This window comes from Nicotiana attenuata, chromosome 7 (genome assembly GCF_001879085.1).
Source record: "Nicotiana attenuata strain UT chromosome 7, NIATTr2, whole genome shotgun sequence".
NCBI classification, from domain to species: Eukaryota; Viridiplantae; Streptophyta; class Magnoliopsida; order Solanales; family Solanaceae; genus Nicotiana; species Nicotiana attenuata.
Genome location: NC_031995.1, coordinates 20,757,477 through 20,768,824, shown reverse-complemented (window position 1 = coordinate 20,768,824; position 11,348 = coordinate 20,757,477). Strand labels below are relative to the sequence as shown.

General features: G+C 43.0%; 1 protein-coding gene across 1 annotated transcript; it reads left to right on the top strand.

Annotated features, from left to right (window-relative positions):
* LOC109230420 (RNA-directed DNA polymerase homolog) lies at positions 10,610-11,023 on the top strand (the record flags this gene model as incomplete). The annotated part of the gene is made up of 1 exon (XM_019395932.1): positions 10,610-11,023. A coding segment is annotated over exon 1 (414 nt), but the record flags the coding sequence as incomplete, so codon positions are not given.

Below are 11,348 nucleotides of genomic sequence, written 5' to 3'. Positions count from 1 at the left end.
TCTTTTATCTTCCCTCTGAATACACATCAATTCTGAAGGGTTTGAAGCAACCCTTGCTTCAACTCGAAATTGTTAGTTGCAACTGGAAGTAGTCTCACACTTGATAAGCCTTGGTTGTAGACCGGTCTAGCATAATCGCCAAGTGGTCTCCCAGCACCGGGAGCTATGTTTCTGAACTGCTATGGAACCAAAGGTTGATGAGCAATTCTCCGAGCCCTCTCCTCTTCATAGATATTATGTGCATCTCTAAGAGCTGCTTCCTCAGCATCCCGTGCAGCTTTTTCTCTTTGCTTGGCTGCCTCTCTCGTAGCCAAGTCTACATTATCATCATCTCCAGTCATAGTTTCTTTGGTTGAGCATTTCCCAAACTTCTCTAAAGTCTTTGGGAGATTTCTTTCCTTCCTCAGCTATAGCAGTTGTTTCTCAATTTTTGGTTTGTATGGTAGCACTTCCTTCCCAGAAGATTGAGTCATGCACCAATCTAACCTGTAGCATATGCATAGTCAAAGAACACCAAACATAAAAAGAGAAAACAAAAATTCCTGAAATAGCACTACAAATATTTCAAACAATATTAGTTCACTACTAGAAATAGGGCCTGTGGCAATGAAAATTTATGCAACGGTTACAGATGCGTTGCCATGCACTATATATAGCAACGGTTTTAACCGTTGCCAAAAGGGCTGGAGGATTTTGCTTCTCTTTAATAATCAACCCGTTGCCATTGTACAGGAACCGTTGCCATAGATCTTACTGTAGCAACGGTTGTTACAAACGTTGCAATATTTGTATCTATTGGCACAGTGTTGGGGAAAAATTACCTATGTGGACGGTTATGGGTTCCCTCCTTATTTTCCCTCTTCTATTTTGCCAAACTTGCCAAAATCTTTTCCTTAATATTTTTTTTACTCTTATTTCTTATTGAAAATATAAAACGTCAGCTTTTTCATTCCCTAAACAACATGTACGTTATCAGACCCTAAACCCGCTTCCTCTCTCCCTAACCCACGCTAATTATTTCCCAACTTCATCTCCCAATTTCATCTCCTCCCAATTTCACTCCCAATTTCAGTCCCAATTTCGCTCTCTCTCTCTCTCCCACACTCTCTCCCTCTCATCCAAATTTGTAACATAAACACTGCAATGAGGGTTCTTAGCCATGGGTGGAATTTAGCTTTGTAAAATTAAATACCCAATAGATTCACAAAGTAGCAGAATCGTGTGGTCTAAAAATCAGTTAGAAATCAATTTTTGAGATTTTGCAAAGTGTATTTGCAGAGACAAAAAGGTTGGGATCTCTTTCTACCATCAGCATAAGTTTCCTTATTTTAGGCTAGTTTCAGATTTTCAATTTTCTTTGTGATTTTTGTTTGCATGCACACTAATTGGTGGTCTTACTTTTTTATTTTAATTTTATATGCATTTTCTTTATGAGAGTCATTGATTTATTCAGTGTCCATTGCTACTTGGTTTAAATTAATATTTTGGACTGAAAACTTGTATTGCTTGCCGCTACCATTGAACTATAAAGGATATGTCAATTTTGTGAGTTGATGGTCTGTTTGGTAGCTGTTGATTTGTTCAGTTTTTGCACCAATTTGTATCATCTTTCTTCCCTTTTATCTGCTGAAGATCTGGCAACATTTTGAATAGTTCCAGCACTGAATTACTGCTGCAAAAGCTGCTATTTGGCCTGCATTTTTTTTGCACCAGTTGTGCACTACTGTTTTACTGAACTGAAGTTGTTTTGGTGGCTTTGCGGAGTTTTATATCCATTTTCTTCATTGTCGCGCCTTTGCTTGCCATTGTGACCCGTCCAGATGTAATTCTAAATACTTGTGTGTCCAAGAGCTTTTGAGTGACATCGCTTTATTTGAACATATGATCTGCATTCCATTGTCTGTGCAATAACACGAGCACAGCTGTGATTATCTGCTGTGATACACAATGCCCAACACCTCGAAACTGTGTTGACTGTGCCTATTCTCATCCATGATTCACGTGTGATCCATGTAGGAACACCTAAAAATTTATTCTGCTTGTGTTCCCAGTATGTCCTACATGGTGTACATGCTGAAATTCTTACTTTGTTTCCTTGCAAATCTTCCATACAGCCCTTTGAACAGTATTGCCTCGATATGTAGCCATTTTCTGCATTTGTATTACATCGAGCACAGGTGTGATTTTCTGCTGCAAAAACCTCTGCCCAGCACCTTAATTCTGTGCTAAATGTGTATATCTTTGTCCAAAATTCGAGTATGATCCATGAGTGATGATTTGGATGTTGATTGCTATCCATAGTTGCTAGGTTACTTTCCTTTATGAAAATATTGAGCCATTGAACATTGTGATCTTGTTCAGAAACTCCCAAAATGTGGTAATTACCTAGCATATTCCAGTAGAAGTCCAGTGTCATGTTTGTGCCTTCCACAGCTTCGCTCTCATTAGAATGAGTACTTAGTACTAATACCACCAAATAAGATTTTGGCATATGGAAGGACATGATACAGTAACGTCTCCTGCAAAAAAGAAAACTATGTTAGTTAAAACGATTGGTTCCCTTATGTCTTCAAGCTGCCTGCCAAAAATGATCCCTTCACATATGCAAGGCTGCTTGGTGTTGCCTCTTTCATCTGCTTCTGTGAATTTACATGAATTTGCCTGGCTCCCTGTATGAACTTTTGACATGCTTTTGGTGATCCAATAACCAGCATTCCCACACATAAGCCTCCTCGATTGAGTCATGCAGCTGCTGTGCACATATGTGCATCTGTCAATTTTGAGGGTAGATGTACATGAGTTCCAATGTGGTTCTTTGCCTGATCTTATTTGGAGTATTTCCTGCGTGGATGAGATGTAAATTTCCAGTTGAGTATACACTCCCATCACCCCACATACTCTTGTTATTACTAGCCAAAAGTACCTGCCTAGATTAAAATCTGGGCAGCATAATATTCTGCCTTCTTTTTATGCTTTTGCCTATCTTTGGCTTCCTTTCAGTGGAAGAAGGCATAGTTTTGAGCAGTAAATTGAGCTGAAAACTGCAGTATTGTGACAGCAAAACCTGCACCAGTTAGTCCCCAAGTAGCTGCAGTTTTGGAGCAAAAATTTGAAGGCCTGCATAGTTAAAAAGATCTGCAGAATGTTGGACAGTTGAACCTGCAGTTGCTGCACAGTTTGAGTTATATTTTTTAACAGATGTGAACCAATTTGTTGCACAAGTTTCTGCATTTCTTTGTTGTTGTTGACTGTCTTTTGTAGTCTACAACTTCTGGCCAGCTTTGAGATAAAAAAGAGCAGCATCTAAATCTGCAACATCGAAAGAGCAATTGCAGAAACTTAACTGCAGTCTTGACCAGTTAAGCTAGAATTTTTTTCTGATTAGCACCAGTTGCCCAAAAAAGTGCAGCCAGTCCAAAAGATCAAAAGTATAGAAGTTTTTGTCCAGTTTTCCTTTTTGTTTGATCAAAAGTTCAGAAGTTTTTAATCTTCCTTCTTATTTGATAATTCTGAACTAGTGTAAACTTGATATTAGTACATATTAAGTTTTAACCTAGTTCTTTGTGTGCTTAATTTTGTTTCTTGCAATTTGTTTCGTGCTTTTTTCTGGTCCAGTTTTTTCTTTTTTTTATACTTATGCTTAATCTTTTTTTTTCTTAACTTGTACAGTTTTTGAGATTGACTATGAATCAAGAAGTGACTACAAGGAAAAACAAAAAAGAAACAAACTCACAGTATCTTCCAGCTGGATCACTTTCATCGTTGGCAAAAGGAAAGTTTTCGTTGTTGACAACCAAAAGAGTTGTTCCACCTAATTTTTCAAATAGACAACCAAAGCATCCAAGGTTAGGATCTCAAGTGCAAAAACCAGTGCGTCAAATGCCACTTACCTCTCATGTACCACAAAAAGTACAAGAACAAGTACAACAAGTACCATTGGATTCTAGCTCTCCTGTAGCAACAAAAGGGCAAGAACAAGTGCATCGAGCGACACTACACTCTACAGCTTCTGCTGCACAAGCAGTACTGGAACAAGTGCAGCAAGTGTCGCAACGTTCTAGAGCTTCTGCTGCACAAGCAGTACTGGAACAAGTGCAGCAAGTGTCGCAACACTCTGCCACTCATGAAGTAATTGAACAATCAGAAAAACAAGGCAAGAATATATAGATTTCAATCATAAATTCAATTAGCATTAGTGATTTGGTAATTATCTCTTGTTCGTAACTATTGCAGGCTCTTCCACTGTAAAATGAAAAAGAGGAAGGATACAGATGCCACGTGTACATGGACGGAGTGAGCGCAAGTTGGTTGTTCTAAGTGATTTGAACCAACCCATTGGTCCTACTGACGAAATTGTAAAAGAGTTGGGAAGTTTCCTCGGTACAATGGCAAGAAATTCAATCTTTTGTCCTCTGAATATACATAACTGGAAGAAACTGAATACAAAAGAGGATATGTGAACATATATCAAGGTTTGAAGTTTTCATTGTTTCAATTGTTAGTTGATAATATTTCATATTTTTGCTCTAACTCAAGTACACCAAACTGTAGTCAAAATATAACATTCATGATGATGGAAGAGCGTGGGTTTTTCAATCAATTCAAAATGTTTGGAGAAGGTATAAGTGTTGGTTGAAGAAAAACTACTATGACGCCTATGCCAATGACAAACTTCGAATGGAAAAAAAGCCTTCATATGTTTCAGAATCTGAGTTGAAGTACCTTCTTGAATACTGGAAGTCTGATAAAGCTCAGGTAAGTTATAGATACAGTAAACTTGATTTTGGACAAAGAGAATGAGTAATTCTTTTGAAGTTCATTCCTCGTCTTGTCTTCGTATCCAACACTTTTTAGATTATCAAAATGCATAAGGCAGAAATGTATTAGATGTTTAACATAAAAGCTTACTTGTTGCAGCAAACTTCGAAAAATAATACTAAGAATCGAAAAAAGTTAAAGAATCCACACACTGCTGGCAAAACAAGTTTTGCCACAATCCGCGAGGTTCGGTATTTTCTCTTATTTTTCATTAATATGAACTTTTTAACCTTACTTAGTAAAATTTTTATGCTGACTTTCATGTAACTAGAAAAAAAAGAAGGAAACTTCTGAGGAACCATCAAGTAAGGACATGTTTGTGGCTACGAGATCAAGAAAACCCGGTCGAGTATACAAGGAATCATATGAAGATACAATGCGCAAAATTGTACAAAGATTTCTACTTTAAAGCTTGTCGAGATTATCTTTTTTGTGACGACCCGACTCGTCGTCTCATGAGTTACCGCTCCGTTCTTCCCATTTCTGCTTCTTTATGCTTCGTTATCCTTGTTTTATGTGGTTGAGTTGATTGGGTTGAGTTCGGAGTGAATTTGGTAAGAAATGAGACAATTAGCCGCTTTAAGGAAGGCTTAGTTTGGAAAAGTCAATCGGATGTTGACTTATGCCTTAGAGGGCTCGGATGTGATTTCCGATGATTCGGTTAGCTTCGGGGGATGATTTTTGACTTAGGAGTGTGATCGGAAGTGGTTTTGGAGGTCCGGTGTAGAATTAGGCTTGAATTAGCGAAGTTAGTATTTTTGCGATTTCCGGTTGTTAGGTGAGATTTTGATCCGAGGGTCGGAATGGAATTCCTAGAGTTGCTGTAGCTTCGTTATTTGATTTGGGATGTGTGTGTAAAATTTCAGGTCATTCGGAGGTGATTTGGTTGGGTTTTTGATCAAATGCGTGTTTCGGAAGTTTTAGAAGAACTTAGGCTTGAATTCGATGTAATTTGATGGTTTTGGTGTTGTTTGAGGTGTTTTGATGATTGGAACAAGTTTGAATGATGTTTTAGGATGGATTGGTACTTTTGGTTGAGGTTCCGGGGGCCTCGGGGGGATTTCGGATGGCTAACGGAAGGTGTTTGGGACTTAGGAAATTGCAAAAATGCAGCAGCTATTGCAGAGGAATTTTGACCTTCGCGATCGCGGGAGGTCCCCCGCGTTCGCATAGAAGGAATTTGGGAGGCCTGAGATTTGTTCATCGCCTTCGCGTTTGGGAGTTCGTGATCGCAGAGAGTTAAATGGTGAAGCTACGCGTTCGCAGTGAGTGGTCCGCGTTCGCGTAGTGGAAATGGAGGGTCCGGCTAAGTTGTTCTCCACGTTCCGCGTTCGCAGAGTTCTAGGAAATCATTCATCGCGTTCGCATGAAATAGGTCGCGTTCGCATACGTCAAGTTGGAGGTCTTGAAATATTGTTCTTCGCGATCGTGATCCTGGGGCCGCGATCGCATAGAAGGAATCAGTAGCTGGGCAGAAGGGTTTTTAAACATTTTATTCCGCGAGCTTAAGTCATTTTTCCACCATTGTTGAACATTTTGAGAGCTCCTTGGGAGAAATTGAAGAGGGATTCTAAGAGGGTTGATTGGAGGTAAGCTTTATGAACCAAAAACGTGATTATATTGTGGAATCAACCTAGAAATTCATGGAAATTTAGCTAAAAAGGGAAGAACTAAGGCTTGGGATTTTGAAATTTTAAATTGGGATTTGAAGGGCCATTTGAGGTCGGGTTTGAGAGTTTTTGATATGTATGGACTCGTGGCGAGATAAGGAACCCGTTGATGTGAAAATTTCTGAGTATCAAGAAGTGGGCCCGGGGCTCAGGTTTTGCTAATTTCGAGATTTTTGATATTTTTCGATTGTTTTCGCTTGGGTTTTGTTCCCTTAGCATATTGACGTATTCGCTCTGGGTTTGGTCAGATTCGACGCGCGAGGAGGCCGATTTGAGAGAGAAGGGCATAACGAGCTAGAGCCTTGGCCGGTTTGAGGTGAGTAATGATTGTAAATGGTGTCCTGAGAGTTTGAAACCCCGGATTTGCACAACGTAGTGCTATGATGAGGTGAGACACACGCTGTATGATGAGCGTGGAGTCCATTACTACTGGAGATTGTGACTTGGTCCATCCCGATTGATGATTCTTATTGTATTTTTGACTGTGATTTAATTATTATCATTATGATTTGGGCTAGTTGCCATGTTTGGGGCCTCGTGGCGACTTGTAAAACTCTTAAGGGCATTGTGACTGCCTTTCCTCACTTTACTTATTAAAAATCATATCCTCAGTCATGTTCTACTTGTTTAAACGATGTGAACCGGTTTTATCACTGTTAATCCTAAATGAGGGAAATATGTGGGCTGAGATCCCTACCTTATATTAATGTGCCCAAGAGGTTGAGAGTAAAATGACTGAGAGGGGTTGAGAACCTAACAGTGAGGATATTATATATATTATGGATCGGGCTGCACGCTGCAGCAAATACTTATATAGATCGGGCTGCACGCCGCAGAATATTTTTTATGTGAATCGGGCTGCGCGCTGCAGCAATATAGCGCTTGGGCTATAGGAGCCCCTCCTGGAGTCTGCACACCCCCAGTGAGCGCAGTTGACTATTTATATGGATCGGGCTATGCGCCACAGCGATGTATGGATCGGGCTGCACGCCGCAGCGGTTATTTTGATTTTGGTTATTGTGAGAGATACAGGGTTACTGTGTACGAGGAATGGAATTATACTTGTTAAATACCTGATAAACTACCTGTCTTACCTCATCTAAGGATATTTCACTTGACTTATTCACTATTTTACTGCTTTGAGTTGATTTACTGCTTGATATAGAACTACTCAGTGCCTTTACGTGATTTCTTACTGTCAGCCATTATTTATGATTATTACTCACTGGGTCGGAGTACTCACATTACTCCATGTACCTTGTGTGCAGATCCAGGTGCTCCCGAGGCATAAAGAAAGCTTTCCTGTTGTTCATCTTTCACCGGAGTCATCGAGGTAGCTGCATGGCGTCCGTAGACCCGATTTCTCCTTCTATCTTCTTTACTTTCAGTATTTCTAAACTATCTCTGTTTTAGGCTGTTTTAAAAACTTGTATTAGAGGCTCTTGACTTGTGACACCGGATCGGTGGGCTATGTAGTGATGTTATTATGATTTCCGCATATTTTATCTACTGTTTCAGACTCCTATTTATGTTAAATTGGTATTTAAATTCTATTAAATAGGTAATGAACTCTATAAGAGAGGGGTTGTGATTGATAATTGGTCGGGCTTGCCTAGCAATGTGTTGGGCGCCATCACGACCGGGGTTGGGGTCGTGAAAAGTTGGTATCAGAGCCTAGGTTACCTTGGTCTCGCAAGTCATGAGCCGGTTTAGTAGAGTCTCGCGGATCGGTACGGAGATGTCTGTATTTATTCTCGAGAGGCTGCAGAACCTTTAGGAAAACTTCATATTCTTGAAATTCTTGTCGTGCGACTTTGTTGAACCGATAACTAAACTTCTATTATTTTATTCTCTCACAGATGGTGAGGACACGAGCTACCGGACGAGGTGGACGACCACCAGTGCCACCCACTGAGGCCACCAGAGGCCGTGGACGCGGTCATGGTCGTGGTAGAGGCAGAGTAGCGAGGGCAGCACTTGTTGACCCACCAGCTGCCCCAGCTCCAAATCAGGCTCCAGCAGCACCAGTTCAGGCACAAGCTGTGCTCATCGTGATTCCAGGTCTACAGGAGACTTTGGCTCAGATCTTGACAGTTTGCACTGGCCTGGCTCAAGCAGTTTCAGCCACCACAGCAGCAGCTACTTCACAGGCCGGGGGAGGCAATCAGAACCCCGCTGCTTGCACACCTGAGCAGGTAGTGCAGGGACTACAGACGCCAGAGTCACCTCCAGCTCAGCCGGTTGCACCAGTGCAGGAGTTCAGGGTTCCAGTTATGCCGGAGGATGAGCAGCATCGTCTTAAGAGGTTTGGAAGACTCCAGCCTCCGACATTCAGTGGTGCTGAGGGCGAGGATACCCAGAGTTTTCTTGACAGGTGTCAGCGGATGCTCCGTACAACAGGGATTCTAGAGTCTAGTGGTGTGGCATTTACCACCTTTTAGTTTACTGGGGCTGCCTTCACTTGGTGGGAGGCGTATGAGAGGCGTAGGCCGGTTGGTGCAGCGCCCCTTTCTTGGCAGCAGTTCTCCACTCTCTTCTTGGAGAAATATGTACCGCAGTCCCGCAGAGAGGAGCTGCGTAGGCAGTTTGAGTGGTTGACACAGGGAGATATGACCGTGACCCAGTACGAGATGAGGTTTTCGGAGTTGGCTCGTCATGCCACCTGGATGATTTCGTCAGATCGTGAGAGGATCAGGAGATTTGTGGATGGCCTCAACTACCATCTCTGTATTCTGATGACTAGAGAGAGAGTATTGGGTGCTACATTTGAGGAGGTGGTGGATATCGCTCGTGAGATCGAGTCAGTTCGCCGTCGGGAGCGAGAGGAGAGGGAGGCCAAAAGGCCTCGTGGATCGGGTAGTTACAGTGGTGCTCCTTCGAGGGTCCAGTTCCAGCATGGTAGAGGTCGTTCTTTCAGGCCTGCTCAGTCGGCCCGTCCAGAGTATCGTGGGGCATCTTCAGGTCGTGGTCATCATGGGCCTCAGCAGGGCCAGCCTTCAATCAGCGCCCTTCCAGCTCAGAGTTCATCTCGTGCCCCATCAGTCCAGGGTTCTTCCGTGGCAGGTTCTTCTACTGGTCATTCTGGTGCCAGGGGTTCCCTTCAGTTACCATCTCCAGCACCGGGTAGTTGTTGTGAGTGCGGAGAGTTTGGGCATATAAGGAGGCAGTGTCCTCGACTCCGTGATGGTCAGTATCAGCAGAGGGGTCAACCCTCGACTTCTGCTCCAGTTACTTCACCACCCGCCCAGCCAGCTAGGGGTGGAGATCAGGCAGCCAGGGGTCGCCCCAGAGGGGGAGGTCGATCAGGCGGTGGTCAGGCTCGTTTTTATGCTATTACAGGCAGGACAGATGATATTGCTTCAGATGTTGTCATTACAGGTATTGTTTCAGTCTGCCACGGAGATGCCTCCGTATTATTTGATCCCGGTTCCACCTATTCTTATGTGTCCTCATATTTTGCTCACTATTTGAGTGCGCCCCGGGAGTTTCTTGCTTTACCTGTTCATGTGTCTACCCCGGTGGGCGACACAATTGTTGTGGACCGTGTGTACCGGTCATGTGTTGTGACTATTGGGGGTCTGGAGACCCGAGTTGATCTATTGCTATTGAGCATGGTGGACTTTGATGTTATTTTGGGCATGGATTGGTTATCTCCGTGTCATGCTATTCTAGACTGTCATGCTAAGACAGTCACTTTGGCTATGCCGGGTGTACCGCGGATCGAGTGGCGTGGCGTGACTGATTATGTTCTAAGTAGAGTGATTTCTTTCTTGAAGGCCCAGCGTATGGTTGGGAAGGGTTGTCTGTCATATCTAGCTTTTGTGAGGGATGTTGGAGCTGGGACTCCTAGTATTGATTCCGTTCCAGTTGTGAGGGATTTTCCCGATGTATTTCCTGCAGACCTGTCGGGCATGCCGCCGGACAGGGATATTGATTTTGGTATTGACCTGGTGCCGGGCACTCAGCCCATCTCTATTCCGCCATATCGTATGGCACCAGCGGAACTGAAAGAATTGAAGGAGCAGCTTCAGGAACTCCTAGATAAGGGGTTCATTCGGCCTAGTGTGTCACCTTGGGGTGCGCCAGTTCTGTTTGTGAAGAAGAAGGATGGCACAATGAGAATGTGCATCGATTATAGGCAATTGAACAAGGTAACAATTAAGAACAAGTATCCCCTGCCTCGCATTGATGATTTATTTGACCAGCTTCAGGGAGCGAGGGTGTTCTCCAAGATTGATCTCCGTTCGGGTTATCACCAGTTGAAGATCAGGGATTCAGATATTCTTAAGACTGCTTTCAGGACTAGATATGGTCACTATGAGTTTCTTGTCATGTCTTTCGGGCTGACCAATGCCCCAGCAGCGTTCATGCATTTGATGAACAGTGTATTCCGACCTTATCTGGATTCGTTCGTTATTGTTTTCATTGATGATATTCTGGTGTACTCGCGTAGTCAGGAGGAGCACGCGGAGCATTTGCGAGTTGTATTGCAGAGATTGAGGGAGGAGAAGCTTTATGCAAAGTTCTCCAAGTGTGAGTTTTGGCTCAGTTCAGTGGCTTTCTTGGGACACGTGGTGTCCAGCGAGGGTATTCAGGTTGATCCGAAGAAGATAGAGGCGGTTCAGAGTTGGCCTAGACCGTCCTCAGCCATGGAGATTCGTAGTTTTCTTGGGTTGGCAAGCTATTACCGTCGGTTTGTTCAGGGATTCTCATCCTTTGCATCGCCCTTGACCAAGTTGACTCAGAAGGGTGCTCTATTTGTATGGTCGGACGAGTGTGAGGAGAGCTTTCAGAAGCTCAAGACAGCCTTGACCACAACTCCAGTGTTGGTTTTGCCATCAGCTTCAGGTTCATATACCG